Source organism: Uranotaenia lowii, chromosome 2 (genome assembly GCF_029784155.1).
Source record: "Uranotaenia lowii strain MFRU-FL chromosome 2, ASM2978415v1, whole genome shotgun sequence".
In the NCBI taxonomy this organism is placed as follows: domain Eukaryota; kingdom Metazoa; phylum Arthropoda; class Insecta; order Diptera; family Culicidae; genus Uranotaenia; species Uranotaenia lowii.
This window is the reverse complement of record NC_073692.1, coordinates 434031781-434053956: the sequence shown is the minus strand read 5'-3', so window position 1 is coordinate 434053956 and position 22176 is coordinate 434031781. Positions and strand designations below refer to the sequence as shown.

The 22176-nt window shown below is 40.4% G+C and overlaps 1 protein-coding gene across 7 annotated transcripts in view; it reads left to right on the top strand.

The window, feature by feature from the left end:
* Positions 1 to 22176, top strand: part of LOC129746472 (teneurin-m) — a 359103-nt gene that overhangs the window by 116506 nt on the left and 220421 nt on the right. For all 7 annotated transcript variants that reach the window (XM_055740133.1, XM_055740131.1, XM_055740130.1 and 4 more), the window contains one exon: positions 20494 to 20673. In XM_055740133.1, the coding sequence (XP_055596108.1) occupies positions 20556 to 20673 (118 nt within the window). In that variant the 5' untranslated portion in view covers positions 20494 to 20555. The remainder of the gene's footprint in view (positions 1 to 20493; positions 20674 to 22176) is intronic.

Genomic DNA, 22176 nt, shown 5'->3' with positions numbered 1-22176 from the left:
TACCTGGGTTTTTTTTTAATTTGTCCAGATTTTTGGTCGCCAATTTTGAAATCAAATAGTCGGATTCTGCCAGGTATTTAGATAAAATATCCCAGATTTGTTCGACCCGGATACGTGCTAAAAAGAATTCTGGCAAGCTTACCGTAGATCATTTCCAATATTTCCAATATATTGGTAATGTGATCTTAAATTAGAGAAGAAAATCTCCCAGCATTTTGTCTAAAACTTTCATGAATATTTCAAGTGAATCCTTAAAATTGTTAAGATAGAAAATAATCAATAACATCCAATTTATCATTTTCGGATACGTTCGGAAAAAAAATCTGGCAACCTTGCTCTAAGAATGCTGTTGCCTTTAATAGAGTGAGGTGGGGTAAAAGTACGAGTCAGGTAAAAGTACGTTTTGAGATTAGCACAAACTGAGAACAGTTAAATTCAAAACTCTGGCGTGGATTAAAAATTATTTGGATTGCCTACATCCAGACAATTTTTTTTTCGTATAAGTTGAAAATACTTCAAAAAAGTTGTCGATGCAAACGCATATTTGCATTTCTACAAACACCTACTTGAGCGAAAAATTGCTCAAACATGAAGAGAATTGGATTTTGTTATCCTTTTGAATACAGACGATTAGTGAAAAGCTCCGAATTAGCGCAAATTTTTCGTCCATACATAGGTTTTTTTTAGCACAAGCTATCAGAGCTGCTGCTGAATGCAAAGACTGGTAAACAATTTTATAGGATGAAAAGAACAGGTCGTATTTCACGAATCATTACGCTTGATCGAACATAAACAAACACACTGTGGTACATTTACAAACCTCAAGGAGTACAGGAGTACAGGAGTACCTCAAGGAAGTCACTTCGGACCGATACTTTTCATAACATTGATCTTTGTGAAACACTTCATTCCGAAAAAAAAATGTATGTTGTAGATCTGAGAATTATTCATAATTCTACTAGCTAATTAGCACAGTGTTTAGCTTTAATCGCTATCTTAGAAAAATGATGTCGCTTGAACGGGATGCAGACAAATTCCAAAAAATGCAAGATAATGAATTTCTACCCGTTTGCGAAATGTCTTCAATTTTGACTATGGTTGATTTGGATCAAATCTGGAAAATGTTAAGTCCGTTTTAGACAACGTAGTGAAAAAAACCGTGACCGAATTATCTAAATTATCTGTTTGACTTCAACGTGTTTAAACATACCTAGATTTCAACAAGACATAAATAGTATAACTTAGTTTTGAGAAATTTGTCCTACCCTTAATATTCTTGGAATGAATGATTTCATACAAGTTGTTTTCTATATGGGTATAAATTTTCTCTAATGACTAATTTCGAACAATGATGGAAACTATTCAACGAAATCAATCAAACCACAGCAGCAGCAGCAGCAGTGGGTAATCGATTGACACTTCTGCCGTCACTGTGGGCAACCAAGAAAAGAAGAAGAGAAGCGATAACGATGGGGTATGTTGTGCCTCATCAAGCACTTTTCTGGGCATCCCCCGTTGGGTCATGAAGGAGTAAAGACTCCACGCCGAGTGAAGCACTACCCCAGGAGGTCGGTCTCCTGTTGGACTTGGTCCAGTAGGTATCTACCAACCGGTTAATGCTCGGCGAAGATCGAAGAAGAAGACTCTGATTAATAGAAGCAATTATTGTCTATAATTTCTACTCATCTTCCGTCGTAGAGTGGCGCAAGAGACAGGACACCCACAATCTTATTTCGTCTCCCGAGCTCCGTCACCAGAAAGTAATGAAGCACGACATTGTTCCTTCCTTCCTGCACTGCTCTGGTGATCCTCATGGTCTATCAGTATCACATGGCGACGTTCCGTTCTTCCTCCTTTGTCAACCGGGCAAGAAAATAATAATTTCATGGAACAATAAGAAATTGATTGGGTGCCCATATAGTCGCGTCTGTTTCGTATTTGTCCTTTTGTTTTTTGCTCCTGCTAGCGGCTATTTGCCGAGTAAGTAAGTAGCTCGCAGAACTCTTTCCCGATAGGACAGAATCATTAATAATTATTACACGGATCCACATTCTCTGGCCACCGACGACGACGATGACGACGACCGGTAACCGGTGTGGGTGGAGTGTGGTTGATTTTTCCCAGAGAGCCATCGGTTGTTATACAAGGTCCTGACCAGGAGGAAAACATGCTTGAAAAAATATATTAAAATATAATAACGGTCCCAGCATGACCGGAATCCGAGAATAGAGTGGAACACATTTTGCTTTCCGGGAATGACATGAAAAATAAAAGCAAATACACACATCATCAATTCAGGGTTCCTTCCTTCTTCTGGATTGGTTGTTGTAGGACCAAACTTTACCAAACCAACCCGAGAAGATGTCAGCCTTCGGGATGCCGAATATATCCTTAGAAATACACGCAGCAAAGGTGACAAAATATTTTTATTATTCTTTATTTCTTCTGTCCGTGTTCCCGTGGTCCCGTTTTCGGTAGCCTTCCTGCTGGGTGAATAAGGAGGGACCTCACAGGAGAATATCGTTTGTCCGTCCGTCCCTAGACCCAAAAAGGTTCAAGTTACGTGGCCTTTATTGTCAGAAATGTTCAAAGGTGACGCAATAAAAAGCAAATCGCGTTCCGATGCTAAAAGCCCTAAAAATGGGACATTATGAACTGTGTTGACCAAAATTCTCCTGCACTGGTCCTTTTGTTCAGGGCAAGCTCTCATCAATCGAAGCAGGCGTGGGAGCAAATTATATTGAAGGATCTCTATTGAACACGATGACTTTCGTTTCACCCTGTACTCCTGTGTTCTATTTCAGGGAGCCCTTTTGTGCTTGAGTTTTATTTCAATTTAATATCGATTTCAACGACGTAAGCAGCAATATGTAGGACTCCGAGAGCCCGGTAATCCCGAATGACCTCCTCGGTGCGACGTAAAAGCTTGTCCATTCGACGTTTCTCATAAAGCTGGACAGCCAGTCATTGTGAGGATACACTGCCGTGGTCGTACACTTGACATAAATTAGACATCGATATCGTGTTCCTTTCGGTTTTACGGCCATTCGGGAGTAACAAAAGAAGCCGAGGAAACAACCAAGAATCGACAAGTGAGTGGTGGGGCAAGAAAAAACTTTGATCTTTAATGTCTTGTACGGCAACGCGCTACGGAAGCTGGTTCCAAACCATGACCTTTCGGACCATTATTCCCGTGTGTCTTCGCGTGTCAGTACGACACCGTTCAAAGTTACACTACCCACCATTTTGAGGAAACTGACTAGGAAAATCTTTCCCTATTGTCATTGTTTCTAAGACTTTTGACTGGATGTGTAACAGAAACACTTGTATGAACACACATATGGGATGGAAGCAGCTTTGCAGTGTCAAAGAAGTACAACCCCACCTATTCGGGACCATTCAAGGATAAAGACACATCCTTGCCGTAGTAGACATCCTTCAAGATAAGCAAGCTTCTGGTGTCAACACACACGGTCGCCATTTCGCCAATGACATTGTCATGTTGCGAGCGACCTTTGACAGCGTAGGCTGTACCTGCTAGCCTTAGTAGGCCAAGACTCTTTATTCGGTGAGCTCAGCAAACAGCAACAAAAAATTTAATAGGAAAAGTATGTTTTATGTTGTTGGATTTGCTGTGTCAAGGACCAGCGGCACTCTTATTAAGGGTATATAGTTGTGGTCGGTTTTTTTTGCCAACAAACTTTTTCCAGCTACAGAGGAAGTTCAATCCTAGTTTTACGACCAACCCATCCCGACCCGACACGACGAGAGACATAAGAATTCCATCCCGAAGATGAACCTCGCCCCGGGGGGAGACAAAACGTTTCGCCATTATCCTCGATTTGTTTTCCGGTTCCTGTTTCCCGGACATTCAGCGCAAAAAAATATTAAATCCAAGTAGAACAAATAAAAATTGAACCCCGATTTGATTCTTTTGCTTTTTGTCGGTTCATTTTTCAACTTACGATTTCCAGTTGACACTGATAGTGTTAATTTAACACTGTCACAAGGGGGTGGGATGAGGTAATTCAACCCTCTGCTAATGAACGATTGGAGTCAACTAAATGGAGGAAAGCGAAATTCGAAAAATCTCGTCTGGAAATGATTTTTCAGCATCCCTGCTGCATGATTGCCGCATAGTTGAGCTAGCATCTGCTCTAGCAGTGGATGTGCCCGGAATTCAATCAGAACTGGCTCTACATTTTATCCCATTCAGATTCCGCTTCCTTCAGGCAGTAGATTGTAGTTTGACTTTGACAGACTTGTAATAGTTGACCGCTATCTGTTGGAGCGACAGAGATAGTCCGAAGTATGGATGGATTAAGCGAATCAAGAATAAATTACATCTAGTAATCGTGTTGCATTTTTCATTTTGAATTTTCTCTATGGCAACTAGATCAAATATGTTACCCTTGCTACTGGCTCCCGGTCAGTTTTTAAAGTGAATCGAAATTTCATAACAAAATTGAAGAAATATATCTGTAGCCACCCTAGTTGCTTACATCATCGAATCGTCAGCTGCAATCATCATCTAAGAGAAGGAGAAGATTTGGCGGTCTTCGATCATCAAAATGATTATTTGAACAATAGCCTTTGTACCACACTTTGCTTGTATAAAATTTTGGGGCCTTCTGCCAAGCACGTTGAGAAGAGGAGTTTTAATAAAGTTTGGACTATCGTACACGTCGCATCTTTTCACCACATCCGAAAGTTATACTGGTGACCCCGTATCTTTGAAGTTCGCGAGCACGTTTTTAGTACGACGAAATAAAGTAATTTTTTTTTCGCGAATCATTCCGACGCGACGTTAATAATGTCCACCGACGAAACCAAGCAATCGCCCGGCCCGAGCTTTGGCGGGCAGAATGCTAGCTCTGTAAATGAAGAGTTCAGAATGGATGCCGTTTCATCTCCGCGCTTAAACCCTCCGAGTATGACAGATTCCAACATCGAGTCATATTTTATGTCTCTCGAGTTCTGGTTCGCGGCAACGGGTATCGGTCATGACACGAAAAAATACCATATTGTCATGGCGCAAGTTCCACCGGAAAAGTTGAATGAACTGCGTTCCATAATCGATGGCACACCTGCTACCGATAAATACCTCTACATAAAAACTAGGCTCATAGCACACTTCGCGGATAGCCAACAAAAACGTTTGCAGAAGGTATTATCCGATATGCCTCTTGGTGATATGAAACCTAGTCACTTGTTTAACGAAATGCGAAGAGTGGCGGGTGCGGCACTATGCGAAACAATTCTCTTGGATTTGTGGGCAGCAAGACTTCCTCCATACGCTCAAGCCGCCGTTATCGCGTCACAAGGAAATGCAATTGAGAAAAATCGCATCGCGGATGCAATCGTGGAATCCATGAATCTTCGGAACATAACCTCCATCGAGATTCCGAACACAAGTTACACACCGTCAGCAACTTCCGAACCATCAGCAACTAGCATCGAGGCGTTGCAGATGGAAATTGCACAGCTTACCAGACGTTTTGATAGAGCCTTTTCTGCTAGGAATCGCTCTCGTTCCCGTGGTCGATACGAATCTTCATCGCGCGAAACACAACTCGTTGATGGTCCGTGCTGGTATCACCGAACCTTTGGACGCGACGCTCGAACCTGCCGAAAGCCTTGCAATTTCAATCACCCCACATCATCAAACACGTCTCGTCAGTGAGACAACTTGGCTGATACTGTGTCGGAGATCAGCGAACAAACCGACACATCTACAATCTTTCGGCTTCAAATTTCGGATTCCACGACGAACATGAATTTCCTTATCGATACTGGTGCCGATGTATCCGTCGTTCCGAGAGATTTCCGATCAGCTAAGTTAAAACCAACATCTGTTAAATTGTTCGCTGCCAACGGCTCACCCATTAATGTTTACGGTGAGGTGCTCCTCAAGGTCAACTTAGGACTTCGACGCGAGTTTTTATGGACCTTTTTGATTGCGGAGGTAACATCAGGAATCATTGGCGCTGATTTTCTTCGTCATTATGATTTACTGATTGATTTGAGACGCAACCGACTCATCGATAACTCAACAAATCTCGAATCACCAGGATTTCTCAAAAAAACTTCAGAATTTGCACTCAAATCTTTTTGTGCTAATTCGCCTTACGCTGGATTGTTACAAGAATTCGCATCCATAACTCAACCAACACCTCCTGGAGCTGTATGCAAATCAACAACAGTACATCGAATCGAAACCACTGGTCAACCGGTGTTTGCACGTCCCAGGCGCTTACCACCCGACAAACTAGCAGCAGCCCGTGCCGAATTCGAGTCGCTAATGAGACTCGGAATCTGCCGTCCATCCAGCAGCAACTGGTCAAGCCCCCTCCACATGGTCAGGAAAGCTGATGGTTCATGGCGCCCCTGCGGAGATTATCGCGCACTGAACGCCCAAACTGTTCCAGATAGATACCCGCTCCCCTATCTGCAGGATTTTACATCGAATTTACAAGGTAAAACAATTTTTTCTAAAGTCGACCTTCAAAAAGCCTTCCATCAAGTGCCCATACACCCCGACGATATTTCTAAAACTGCCATAACAACTCCGTTTGGGCTATATGAATTTAGTTTTATGACTTTCGGGTTACGTAATGCAGCCCAAACCTTCCAACGTCTCATCCATGAGGTTGTTCGGGGACTAGACTTCGTCTTCCCCTACATAGACGATTTATTCATTGCATCATCGTCGCCTACAGAACACCAACAACACTTGCGCGAACTGTTCTCACGACTTCAGAAGCATAAACTCACCATCAACGTAGCAAAATGCGAATTTGGGCGCAGCGAAATTGTTTTCCTCGGGCACCTTGTTTCTCCCGAGGGAATTCGACCGTTACCAGAGCGTGTAGAAGCTCTTCAAAAATTCAAGTTGCCTCACACAGTCAAAGAGCTTAAAAGCTTTCTTGCGATGATTAATTTCTATCGTCGGTTTATTCCGCATGCTATTAAAGCACAAGCCCCGTTACTTTCGATGATTTCTGGAAATAAACGTAATGATAATTCGAAGCTAGAATGGGGGGATGAAAGCAGGCAAGCATTCGATCTTTGCAAACAACAACTTTCACAAGTAACGTTACTCGCTCATCCATCAAAATCTGCGGAGCTGTCTCTTTGGGTTGATGCATCCGATTTAGCTGCTGGGGCAGTTTTACATCAAATAGTGAACGGCTTCAGCCAGCCTTTGGGATTTTTCTCTAGAAAATTCGACCCAGCTCAACAGCGTTACAGCACATACGATCGAGAATTAACAGCGATTTATCTGTCAGTTCGTCATTTCAAACACATGCTGGAAGGTCGTAAATGCCATATTTATACAGACCATAAACCCATCACTTTCGCATTCCGGCAAAAACTGGACAAAGCTAATCATCGACAAGCTCGTCAACTCGATTATATTGGACAAATCACGACCGACCTTCGGCACATCGTAGGTAGAAAAAACGTAACAGCCGATCTTCTCTCTCGAATCTCCGTAGTTGACGTCTCCAGGGCTCTCAATTTTGACGATCTTGCTGAAGATCAAAACACTGACGAAGAACTACAACAACTTGCTAAAGGTAAAACTAATTCGTCGTTATCATTGAAATTTTTTCCCATTTTAGGCAGTACCAAGAAGTTAATGTGTGACTGTTCAACAGGCCGTGCTAGACCATTTGTCACTAAACCATTCCGTGAACAAGTTCTGAAAGCTACCCATAATCTTTCACATCCTGGAACGCGCTCAACGGCCAAACTTGTAACTGAACGATTCGTATGGCCAGGTATACGAAAAGATAGCATTGAATTTGCAAGGAACTGCATCGAATGTCAAAAAGCTAAAGTAAACCGACACACGTTTGCACCATTAAGCCATTATCGTTTGCCTGAGTCTCGTTTTGATCACATTAACATAGATTTAGTTGGTCCGTTCCCTCTTAGTAACGGCCAAAGGTACTGCCTAACTATCATCGATAGATTTACCAGGTGGCCAGAAGCTTTCCCTTTACCTGATATGACTGCGCCGACCGTTGCTAATGCATTAATCAGCGGATGGATTTCGCGATTTGGAATTCCTTCTTTCATGACTTCTGACAAAGGTCGGCAGTTCGAATCCAATTTGTTTGCAGAACTTACGAAGAACTTGGGAATTACACACCTTCGCACCACCTCTTACCATCCTCAATCCAACGGCATTATTGAGCGATGGCATCGAACGTTGAAAGCAGCAATCCTCTGCAACAATCCCGCTCGTTGGACAGAGCATCTTCCAATGATACTTCTCGGATTACGAACAACATTCAAAGAGGACATTCGCTGCTCTCCCGCAGAAATGGTGTATGGCTGTACTCTCAAAATTCCGTCGGAATTTTTCACGGAAAATACCAACAACAACATGGAAACCGACGTCGCAAGGAGTCTGCGTGAATCTATGAGTACTTTGCGCCCACATAATACAGCTTGGCATGGTACCCGAAAGGTTTTCATCCACCAGGATTTGCTTTCTTGCAAAAATGTTTTCGTCCGGAACGATTCTATTCGCCCATCTTTATCTAGGCCATACGACGGACCATACAAAGTAGTCAAGCGGGAAGATAAGTTTTATACAGTTGAGATCAACGGAAAACCAGTGAAAATTTCTGTTGTCCGCTTGAAACCAGCGTATCTCACGGTCGACAACAAGGATTATTCAGATTCGACAAAAATATCAACGCAGGTAACCAGGTCAGGAAGACGTGTTATTATCCCGGATCGCTACAAATGACCTCGTACCTGCGTCTTAAGGGGGGGTATATGTAGCCACCCTAGTTGCTTACATCATCGAATCGTCAGCTGCAATCATCATCTAAGAGAAGGAGAAGATTTGGCGGTCTTCGATCATCAAAATGATTATTTGAACAATAGCCTTTGTACCACACTTTGCTTGTATAAAATTTTGGGGCCTTCTGCCAAGCACGTTGAGAAGAGGAGTTTTAATAAAGTTTGGACTATCGTACACGTCGCATCTTTTCACCACATCCGAAAGTTATATATCTTTTTTCAAGTAAATCAATGTGTCTTTAAACTCTGAAATAAAAATCTGGATGGTAATATCAAATCAGGATATACACTGCCGGCCAAAAGTTTGGGATCACCCGCTAAAAAACATGCAAATTTTGATCGTTCATATCTCAGCCGTCTAAGGACATATTGCAAATCTTCTTAACTCATTTGAAAGATAATGAGCAATAGCTATTTCGGAGTTATTTTGCTCAAAAATAATGTTTTAGTTTTGCACCTAAAACTTAACCTAAAGTTAGAGCATTTTCGAAAAAACGCACTCAATATTCAAAGCCGATCATCTCGCGATAGGGTGGACCAAATTTCAAAATTTGAGTTGCATTAGAATCCTTATTCTATACTTCTCAAAACACAATCAAAAAATTTTGTGCAAAAATTTAAGAATGTACTATTAATTAATAAAATAGACACTTAAGTTATCGTCCAAAAGTTTGGGATCAGAACATCAGAAGATTTGCAATATGTCCTAAGACGGCTGAGATATGAACGATCAAAATTTGCATGTTTTTAGGCGGGTGATCCCAAACTTTTAGCCGGCAGTGTATGCTACTTCAATTAGAAAAAAGTCAGTTTCTTTTCGATTAATGGTGGGTAAAAGTACGACCTTAGTTGTATCGTATTTTTAGAAAATGTTGCAGTTGTATTTCCAAAAAATTAGGAACAGCATTACATTCTTTAGATTTTTATCTCCTTTTTTTAAATAACGAATATAATCGAATGACGGATTGGATAGCATTAGTCAAAATGCAAAACCGATATCGAAACGTACTTTTACCCCACCTCTGTGGCGAAAATTCGAATGATGTGGCGTAAAAGTACGACCATCAGAAATTCTACATTTCTATAAGTCAAGTAAAAAAATATGTTATATTTTCATGTATCATACTTTCAGTGGACTGGTGGTTTTAGCAATTTTAAGATGCTAGCCAAAATAACTTCGAAAGATGTACACTTAGAGTTAAGGAAAGAAGATCTCTTCAAAGAAACATGAAGTTTCACCAAGTTGCTATGAGTGTGCGTCCGTTAAAAAAAAAAAGCTTTTTAATTTGGATACCAAAATCATTTGTGTGGGTTAGAAAAACGAATTTCACATCGTAATTACTACTTGATGGTTGACTGAGCCTATCAATTTTGTTCAGAGGTCAAACGAATGGCGTCTGGAGAAAACAGCTTGTTAAAAATACCCAAAACATTCTTTAACCATCAATAAAGGAGCCGGCAACGTCCAAACTTGAGATGGTTTTGTTTAGCTGAGTCCATTTTTATTTCGAAAATTGTTTTTATTTCGAAAAATTTCTAAGAAAATTCGAATTAAAATTGTTACAATATTTAAACTCGTTTTGCATTTAAAATCGATGGAAAACGCTCACAAAAAATGCTGCAGAGTATTGTGCACAGTAGAAGAAAGCGAAGAATCCCATCATTTCGTATCACAACAGCTACATTTTACTGGGTGGCACACCTCTTAATTCCACTTTCACAGATCATCAATTTCTCGCCCGTATTATCGTTGGAAGATACCTTAAACAGTCGCATAGCTAGAAGGAATTCTATGCATTGGAGGTTGCGACGGTCAGTGAACTACCTTGCAGCGGCGGTACCTCTCGGAGAAAAACAAACGCGGGGAAGCGTTTCTCGATTCGGATCATTTAACAGTCAGCTACCCACCCCATAACCTAGCGAGTTGCTCCCTGAATTCGAGAAGTTTGTTTTCTCGCAAATAAAGTGTCTCCTGCTGCCGTGAAAGATGGGCCATTGCACGGTTCTTTTTCTTACCGATTTTGCTCTGATGCAAAAGTTCATTCAAGCACAGAGACTGTGCTGCAGGAGAAGAATAAGCACGCTTATTGCTCTTTTCATCAATGGATTTTGGATATCGCTTTCGGGGGTTTGAAGAATGAGAAAGAGCTTAAAAAAATGCCCTCAATGGACAATACTTTTCACGGTTGCATGTAAAAAAATTCTTCGAAAGAGAAAAAAACGGCTTACGGCAACCATGAAAGGGGTTCAAGCACACAAAAGACGAGGCGAAGCGTAAACATCGATATATAGTTTGTTGGCGCCAACGCGATTACGGTTCGATTTTGATCTTGAGCGCGCTCTTTATTCGAGAGTTGACTCGTTTGGTGCCAGCAAAAGTCAGTCCTTGGAGCCCACCAACGAATTTAAGAAGAAAATAAAACGATTGAAATAAAGTAAAAAAACTGTAAAACGGTGGACGAAATATATATTATAAGTCGCTTCTAGCACGGAGCTCACTCTTTTTTAGCTTTCCGTGCTGCTACTCCTGTCGGATCCAGTTGAAGTATGAGCGTATAGTTTGAAAATTGAATATTACCCAAGGAATCAATTTCCGCCCTCTATGAAAAGATGGTCGCGTCGCGAGTGAAAACGGAGGCAATTACGCAGATCGTGTACAAGACAACCGGATGGCGAGAGGGGTGAATAGCTATATCGTAAAAATCGTAAATATTGGTACACCGAGCAGCCATATTGTCTCTATTGGTTCGGGGGATTTCTCTTGTAAAGTTCGATGGAGAGACGAGGGGGCTTCCGGTTGGGATCGTGCTGAAGATGGCACTTCTAGCTTTAAGCTGTAGAGCACTTTTATGGCACCTCTTTTCAATAACACTCGTCTCGCGTGCCTCGACCGGGCGTTGGGGCTAACAAGAGCCATCCGAAGACGCCGGGGGAGCCAGCCTTGTTAGCACTTGACGCAACAAAGGCGCACTCGCTTTCCCACGAGCACCTTTTTGTATCGGAAATGAACCGTGCATAGAAAAGATGGAAATCATAAACGTTAATAAAATCACACATATATAGAAATAAAAAGTAAGCACTTTTCAACTTAAAATGCAATAATAAAAGAATGTAAAATTGTTATTTATTCTCGCCTTTTGAAAAATGCCAACAGTTTGGACAGCCACGAATAGCCTATTCTTCTCACATACTTGACAATGCGCATAAAAATAGCTTGATGGCTGCGTCCGTCTGTTCATCTTCGGCTTATTTTTTCGACCCGATCCAACGGCCAACGTTTATAGCCCAATAAAATTTTGTCAGGCACAAACGAGAATCCACTTCTAAGCCATTACACTGTCGCTCGTCGAACCGAATTCTTCCCACCTAGGACTAGGCACGGAAATGGTGTCTTCGGGGATAAGCCATTAACTACATCCGATACGCACCGATTGTTGCGTTTTCTGATGTCACACCGGTACGCAAAAACCATACGAGTGTGTCCCGTGCGATATTCAAATTTCGCCAACCACCGTGCCGTGCGCCATATTGCTAATAAGAGGGTGACGAATTTGGGATATATGGCAATTCGATTCAGCTCTATGCCAGCAGTTTGCCACGTAAACTGTTGTCTGTGAGCAGCAGTGCCAATTCCAAGGGTTCCTCTACGATGGTATTTATAGAATGTGTCACGGATTATTGCCAAAAATTGAACGTGTATTTGAACAGACGACGACACGCTTGGAGAACAGATTTTCTTAAATGCTTTGATATTTTACACTTATTTATGACACTGAATCTAGGTCTCAGTTTGCAACATTATGTTTGTTTTTACACCTTAAATCAAGATTCAGTTTTAACCTTCAATTTTTTTTTTAAATTTTGTTTCAATAATAGTCGTTTAACCATCTTTATGGAATTGTCGATTTTACATCAACATTGCAGTTGGCGGATAGTTATTGAAAAACTTATACGATACAACTGTGTTCGATCTCTCTTGGGCTCGATCTCGCGGAAATCGGCTCAGGAGTCAACAGACTTGCCAAATGAGCTATATCCAAGGTTGCAAAATCTCATGAGATTGAGATTTTTATGAGTGAGATTTTCCCTCTTTGAATTTCACTGTGATGTTAATAAATCTTATTGTAAGCATCTCAAGCAATTACTTGAACAACCATGAATGTTGACGTTTTCTCATCCTGAGAGCCACAAGCAGAATGCTAGACAGTTAAAAAACGTCCGATTTTCGTCCGATTTTCTGGAGCATTTCCCTGTTGCTAAAAGCAGCGTCGAAGACATTTCGGTCAGTTTTTCTTTTTTTTTGCAACTTATTTATTCGGAAAAGCTCCTACCTAACAGTTTTAATCAGTTTTTTTTGCCCGCAATGAAAAACGGAAGATTGTCGGAAGATTGTTCTATGGAAAGCATCGGCAAACCAATCCAGATTCTTCGAAGTAACGCGATGGCGTTAGCCTGCCGAAAAATGTTTTGTTTCAGTGTTTTATCTAGATGTTAAATAAAATAAACTTATTCCGAATAACTTTAAATTTTTTATAAATCTAAATAGTTTATAAATTAACGATATTAGCAATAAAAATGTGGATTCAGAAAACGAACCTATTTTGATCCGGAATCCATCTAGAAACGGACTAGGATCTGACCAATTTTAGTTTGGAATCGGACCAAATTTGGTCTGAAAATCAAAACCAAATTTGGTCTGGAAATTCCGACCAATTGTTTTGACAGTTAGGAAACTTGTGTCACCAGAGGAGCACTGAATTGGTCTGAATTTGGTTGGGTTTCTAGTCTGTTTTTGGATCAATTCACGGGTTAAACGCCCGTAACCCGACCAATTTTGGTCCGATTTTTCGATCTGGGTACTTTTGTGAGGGCAGAGATGCCAGATCGAAGGTATCGAAGGAAAAAAAATTGCGCTATCTTTCAAAAAACATAAGATAGAACTAAATAAGTGTTCCTGCTCAGAAGAAACTTAACTTACCTCAACTTTTTAAAACACTGCCAGTTTATACCTGTTAATTGTTGAAGTTTTCCATTTTAAAACATCTTTCTCTTTAGATTTACACATTAAGTTAAATCATGATTTTAAAAATATTTATTTATCATATTTCTGTCTCAAGTGTATAAGTTTGTTTCTTGACTTTTTTTTGACGTAGTGTGCAAATCAATGTTTCGTTTATGTTACTGGATAAACAACAAAAAATTTGTTTGGACTTATGTTTGACCACACCTGGGAGTTTGTTTTTCTTGGGATTTTCATCAAATAGGATGATTCATCCCTAAGAATTGGGATAAATACGTTTTTCTTGTGTGATAAATCTCACATCGTGTTCGGGAGATTGAACACTAGCAATTTATAAAATTGTATTGCAGACAGTAATGAGCTTTTAAATCTGATGAAAGCGTGAATGCAAAGTATTTGCATTTTTATGACGGACAAAGAATCGTAAATATCTAAATTCCAAAGAAAAAAACCTTTATAAAATAAACACAATGACTTCATTTGCTTGCTAGAAAATTATTTCAATTTCCGTGTAAAGAATGGAAGCCACTTTATGTTCACGTTGGCACATAAATCTTTTGCAAATGTTATCTCGACTGGCGTGGTGTTTGATATTCCCTGTAGAATATTTCTGAAGTAGAACACAAGGCCGTTGCACTAAAAAGTAGGATATGATTGAGTTCAACCAATCTAGTGTTCGATAAACTCACTTATTCTATTTGGCGCGATTTAAAATTATTTATAGCATTCTTCATGGAAAATGTGCCATAGACCAACTTTTTATTTCTTCAGTTTGGAGTAATTTACAAACCGCTTTTTTGATAAGCAGCCAACTGCATCAAACATAAATTCTTCTTTAGTATTCATAATGATTGGTGGTTGTTAAGTACATTTGAAGAAATCGAAAAACAATGCGAAAATTTTTGTGTATATTAGAAAATAGCTAATTTTGCCTGTAAGTTGTTCATTTCCAACCTAGTTAACCATTTTGAAGTAGTCAATATGATATCGGAAAGATTTGTTTTAAGTTTTTTTTTCAGACTTTTGCAAGGTCTTTTAGTGACTCTTCCTATTAAAAAGTCGTTTGAGATATTTGAATTTGAAAATTAGATTGTTTATCGTATTTCATTTTTTTTCCTTTGAAAAAAAAAGAAGAGCAATTGCATTCATTAACATTGAAATATTCCTAGGATTCAGGAATTAAATTGAACTATGTATAAGCAAAGCAATTATGTCGATTTAGGAATGTAGTGTAAAATGTATGTATGTATGTATGTTGGTTATCCACCATGGGTGCACGGATTCACCGCAGTTTCTGCCAAAGTATGTGCTCACATGCATTCTTTAGATTATTAAGTTCTACAAATCTCCAATGCAACGCGTACACCATACCCGGACCCCATGGCTTCGCATGAACTGTTATGGAGTGAATGTATTGTGTTGATGTAGGTTTATTTTTGGAAGAACGAGTCAATCAAGTGGGCTAGTTTACTTACAGGTATTCCGGTATCCGTGTATATACCTGGCCAGCTGGCAACTTATTGAACATTCCTATTATATAGTCAGTTATATGAGGAAACACATCTTACCTGTCGGCCACTTATGGGATTCGAACCCAAAAGTTTTCTTGCCGATACCGGAAATCGAACAAAGTACGCCTGGCATACCAAAACCAGACTCGCGCCAGCCTATCCGCTAGACCACATCGGCGCTATTTAGGAATGTAGTGTAAAAAGTGGGGAAAATTGCTGAAGATTTCTTTTAAGGGATAACCAAAAGAAATCTGATTTGTGACTTTTTTTTCTCGATGATTTCGTTTGTCGTCGAAAGCATGGAGCGTCAAAACGAAATTCATTGTTCTGTTGAATTAATACTCATGACAGTGAGTATCAATTTTAAATGATTAAGGGGAAACTTGCAACCCTGGCTGCAACTATGTTATTTTTAATAAATATATTTTATTTAGTAAAAAAATATTTCAAAAAAATTAAAGACAAATACCTGTCAACAGTAGCTGTCAATGAAGCATACAACAGGTTATCTCTCGATAAGCTGTAATCGACGTCAATCCTTGGTAGTTGTTCACTGAAATAGTAAAACGTAGGAACTCCAAACGTTTATAACACCTCGGCATCGACACAGAGTCAAAAACACGAGTAAGTTAATGCATACATTTTGCTTGATGAGAACGAGGCGGCGCGCATTAATTCGTGACACGCGAGCTTCATAATAATTGCTCATGTCGTCGTTGTTGTTGATGTTGTTGTCACTACAACCTGGCGGAGTCGACGGGAGGAAAAGTAGCGTGTGGGTGTCAGTTTTGGTTGGAAAGCACACCAACCAATAGTAGTAGGTACATAATTTGCTCATCATCAACGACAATATCTATAGTTAGACGCGATTCGAGTTATCGAGAAAGTCTCTGTTATGGGACATTTTCGCCATTTTGCTCATTCTCAGTAGGCCAGGCTTTTCCAACACTTTCTCTCGGTTCGACCTTTGGGGCATCAGCAACAACCCCACATTCCTATCAATCCGTAAACAGCTCTCGATTGGTTGGTTGGACGAACGAGGGCGTTTGTTATTGTTTATGTCTCACAACTTGTCACTAGAACTGGCGGTCGGCAGCAAGTGTAGTGTGCCACGCCAAACATCTAATTTCGTATTTGGTCTCTTTATAGTGTGATGTTGTTGTTGTGGTCACATTTGCCAAACGAAACGGGATTTTATGTATGTGCGTATTCATTCATGCGTGTATCATGACATGCTGTGATTTATGAACCAATGATTGCTGTTGTTATCCGACGATGAGATTGAACCATGGGTACCTTTGATGTATGTTCTTTTCAACCGGGCTTTTCAAGGGGTGCGTCACTGGTCGGTCTCCTACATCATAAATCTCATTTCCGTAGGTTGTCTGAGCAATTATCAATCACGCATATCACCCCCGTCATCCCGTCTCGCCGCGCCGGAAAGGATCGATTCGGACGAATGTCCAGCGAAGCGTATGAATGACTTTGCCGTCACGCGGATATGGTGATAATTTTAATTTGGGAATCCTGCGGTCGAATTTCGGGGTCGCAAGTTAGCAGTCAGTGGTCAGTCTGCTTAAAGGCAACCTAACATGACAGGTTGACATAAAATTGGCGTATCACCATCAGCGTTGAACCCCTCTGTCCATCAATCGAAATAAGCTGTCGATTGTATCAAAACGTATAACCGAAGGTTGAGCTCGACTCTATTTATTAGTTAGAGCGATAGTGCAAGGTCAACTTAAACGTAATTGTAAATCTGTCAAACCATCAAGTGGAAACGTTGTCGAATGACCTAACGTAAATTATGGTAATTGTGTCAAACTCCTGGCAGCCATTTCCCAATAATTAATCGCCTCTTTTTTGCTACTGGAACTGCATTCTGACAAGTGTCCGTACTCGTAAATTCCCCAAAAGGGGTTGAGTACATTAATTACCCTGTCGAGAGTGACATAAATTTTTCTCCACCCGCGCTTCACCAAATCCGAATCGAACGCCCTAAATGAACCGATTCCCTTCTAGCTGTCGATGCATTCGTTTATCCCAAAAATCCAATTATAACTGATAGACTTTTGAGGTTAGGGTTCAACGGCCAGCAGCGGGTGTGACCAAACGAGTGAATGAGCGGAAAACAAATCTCTCGACTGTCCGTATACATAGCAGTCGGTTAGGAATCCCATTGAGAAACGTGAGTGCTTCTCGAGAAAACATGACCGCAAAAGTCGATGATTTTTAATTTCATGTTGTTAGGCATTTTCCCAAATTCTCGCTCACTCCTAAAGAGTACAATCTATTAGCCACTGTTCGGTCCCAGCAGGGGGTGCCAAACACTATTACTAGTAAACGGATTTCAGCACTGATGATGCTGCACAGGTTTGCCTCCTTTTAACGACCGTGAAATTGACAGAATTTTCGACGGATGTCAAAGGGCCGTTCTTTTCCCTCAAGGGAAATTATTTAATGAGATCCAGCAACAAATTCAAATGCCTCAACCCATGTGGTTACCCTTGAAGATATCCGACGGCGATGAAAATTCATAGTTTTATCTACCCACATAAATTAATCACAAAACGGTTCCAATTAGCGCGCCGAAGTTCCCACTCCCCCGCCCCTTTTTTCTCGGCATACAAGGGACAGAATAAGTGCCGAGATAAAATGGTTAATTTCACTTTATCCTAACCGGGCGATGAGCTGCCTCGTCACGCACCGTAAACTGTTAAATCAGATTTTTTTTTCATTTCTCGCCTCCCAAACAAAATTTGGCGCAGTGGGGGCAAAGCTAGTTAGAGCGATGATTTACATAATCTATGCAGAATTATTTGTATGAACGATCCACTTTTTATTATCTCTAGAAAGTGTAGACGCTGCCAAGAAGCCTCGTTCAACGCACTGTTGTGCCACTGCCAGAATCCGGAAAGCGGAAAGAACGAATCACCACCATAAGGCTTTTAAAAAATATGACAGTCAAGTCGTTAAATTTTTAGATTACGAATGCCATAACAGGCCCCAGAGGCCAAAGGGGGAAAAACATATAAATCTGCAATAAAAGCTGACACCGGCAGGCCAAGATTTGCTGTGTGAGAAAAAAAGGGGAAATCAACAACCCGGTTGAACCATAAAATTAGTTTCAAGTGTAGAAAATTGAAAATCCTTCTGGAAACGCCATAAAGTCCACTACGCTGAGAAAACGCAAAACCTACCGACACAATAGTAGGCTTTGCCTTAAATGGGATATTTAGAACAGAATCGAAAATGTATGAAGCCGCCTACAACCTACCTTGGGATGTGGCGCTAGTGTTCCCGTCGAAATAACACGCTACCAAAAATTGCCATAAAATAAAACCAGTAACTTGGCCTATTCAGAATATGGCATGACTTTTTATCTTCGTGTACCTTTACTTTTTATAGGGAAGAACTTCTAGACAAGCGAGTCGGGATCAAGTCGGGCTCTCGTGTGATGTCTGTGTCTGTTCTTGGCCTTCTGCCTGCCTACATGGCCTACTTTTGACATCACGGATTTACGACCCGGACAGTATCAGCAGCCGGGAATGACCATCGGCGGAATGGCCATCAGTCAGAATACTAGCGGCGGGACGACGGCGAGAATCGTCGTCGTCCTTCCACAACTCTGGTATATGAATATTTATGGTGGAAATTTTCGCCCGGGAGCATTTTCTTCCTGCTTCCTTCTTCCAGGTCCCAGGTCATATAAGTTTTCGTCGTTTGAGTGTTTATGGGCTGCGTGCCTTTTGGAATTCGGAACGGGCAGAGGGAAAAGAGGGCACAGTCCAAAAATAGACGTCTCTTTACGACTGCTAATGGGTCCTAGCTGAGTTCCTCGAGCCAAAGAACAGTTTTCTAGGCGTTCGTTGTAGAATTGCAATAAATAACCTTTTTGTTGCCCATCATCGTCCTCCTGTCCTGGAGGTGCGGAAGAACGTCGACCTCTCCTTTCCAAAGTTGAAAAGTTTTCTTCTTGTGTGAGAAAAAGGCGAAAGAAAGGTTTATCAATGAAACGTCGTCGTCGCCACCGTGTGCTATTTATGACTTTGGGAACCTTAAGACGACCCTTATATAAGCTAGCTTCAGGAAGCTAGCTGTAAACCAACTAACAGTTAGGTTGTTTCGCAAAGCTCAAAAGTGAAAAAGCAGAACAGAGAATAAAGCTTTCCATAACTGTCTGAACATGTTTGAAGATTTCTAAACTAACATTTTCGTTATTTAAAAATTAAGAATCAAGTGAGGACTTTGTAGACCTTCATAAGAAATCATCGCCAACTAATGAGAGTAAAAACACTGGATCAAAGCAATCGGAAGTTGGCTGGATGATTTTAAAGAAATCTCTCGATTGCTTTGGTTCATAACACAGTTTTCCCAATTTCGATAATTTCGACAATTTTGAAAGTTTTGACAATTTTGACAATTTTGACCAATTTTGACAATTTTGATAATTTTGACAATTTTGACAATTTTGACAATTTTGACAATTTTGACAGTCTTGACAATTTTGACAATTTGGACAATTTTGACGATTTTGACGATTTTGGCAATTTTGACACTATTGACAATTGAGACAAATTTGACAATTTTGACAATTTTGCACATTTTAAAAAATTTTCACAATTTTGACAATTTTTCACAATTTTGACAATTTTGGCAATTTTTACAATTTTGACAATTTTGACAATTTCGACAACTTTGGAAGTTTTGACATTTGTGACAATTTTGACCCTTTTGATTATTTTGACAATTTTGACAATTTGGACAATTTTGACGATTTTGACGATTTTGGAAATTTTGACAATATTGACAATTGTAATAAATTTGAAAATTTTTCACAATTTTGACAATTCTGCCAGTTTTGCCAATTTTGCCAATTTTGCCAATTTTGCCAATTTTTCACAATTTTGACAATTTTGACAATTTCGACAGTTTTGTCAATTTTAAGGATCTTAAACAAGTTTTGTAGACATTTAGCGCATTTTATAGGGCTTTGCTCTAAATAGTTAAAATTGTTGCTTTTACTCTTTTATTTTTTTTATCACTCAATTTTATTGAGTTTTAATTACAATACCTATTCACGCCTTTCACATCTGACTGATCAACACATTCTAACTTCCTGTTTTTTATCTCTCTTTTTAGGCTGCCTCCTGGACGGAGTTCCGCCTTCAGCTCCACCAGATGTGCCACCGCGTAATCCCACAATGAGTCGAATGAATGGACGCGTCACCGGTAACCCTACGGAGCTAGGCGTCGACTTCGAGCCGTCGTGTCTGGTGCGAACGCCATCGGGCAACGTGTACATTCCGAGCGGAAATCTAGGTGAGTTTTCAAACGAACAACCGTGGACCTTCGACGCTATTGAAGCATAAATATCAAAAGGCGAACTTCTATTTAGCTTTGTTTGGGTAAACATCCTGAACAACAACGAAGGCGTCGACGACGGATCGCATTTCCGAATTTATATGATACCATTCTACTCGATGTCAATTTCAAGCTTCGCGGTATCTGATGAAGAAGCACTCTTTCGGGGAAATTCGTTTTAGAGAAAAAAAAATAAACATTTAATTGAAGCATAGACAAACAGACACCCCAGCCACCCACCAAGTTCGAGCGCGGTGACATTCCGTTTGATTTCGAAAGCATCGAGAAAGTGAACCAAAACAATAAGATACGACTGTGACTGGCGAACCGCTCATTCGTGCTTACATTTTAGAGCCAACTGCCCTTAGAGAAGGAATCGAAAAACCTCAAATGATGAAACGGAACAACAGCAATGCTGATACACCTCCTAGGTTTTCATTTTTCGGTGAATCGAAAATTAATTAAAACTGCTGTCAATTGAAGTCGAAACACCTGTCTGAGCACTGCCTTATAAACTTAGCCACTCTACATTTTAGAGATGCTGGCTGGTGGACATTTCTCACACCCCCGCCGACAGCCAGCACCTAGCATCTTCAGAGACACAGCGGTCGGTGTCTATGGAAATGGCGCTGACTGTGTCACATCGCCAAATGCTGCCTGCCTAGTCTAACTATTGGAGAGTTGGAGCTTGCTTGTTTTGTGGGTGTTGTTGTTTCTCGGCTTGTCCATGCCTCTGCTTGCAGATGGCAGATGATCAAAAACACCAACATTCGCTTTTTTAATTGGATCCCTCTCCGGGATCCGGGAGACTTGGAGTCAGGGAAAACTTTTCGTTTTTTTGTGTTCTCATTCATTTTCATTCCAATCTGTCCCCGAATGCTCTGGCCGTTACTAGAACTGTCACTAGAGGGCAACCAAATGGTCAGCTGGGCTCCACGAAAGGTGGCCATCACCGAATGGTGCCCCAACATACAGTGAGTGGAATAAAAAAAAAACACCACCGTTGCAAATCTCCGATGAATGTTCCAAAAAAATAACTAAAAATCAATTCGACGGTGGTTAACTTATCTTAAAAGTTCCAAATCTCAGAATCTCGATATTGGAATTTCCAATCAACCATTAGGAAAAGCAATGGATACATATCATAATGGTTCTTCACGAGGAGATAAAAAATGACTAGAAGATTCAAAGAAAAAACTTCTTATCGGTATTGAACTCCGTCTTCCAACTTCCATCCTTCGGACCAACAAATTTCATAAGCTTGCTATAATTGCTAAAAACTTCTTCAGGATTTAAGCCCACACTTTGAGGTTGGCATTTTACTTAACAGTGGAGATTTGTATGTATGTATGTATGTATAATCCATCCAACGACCCCCTGAGCTGGCAGGTGTGTTATGCAAAAGAGCCAATATTAATACGTTTGATTAAAATTGTTCAATCGCGGGTGCTGGTGGTGTTA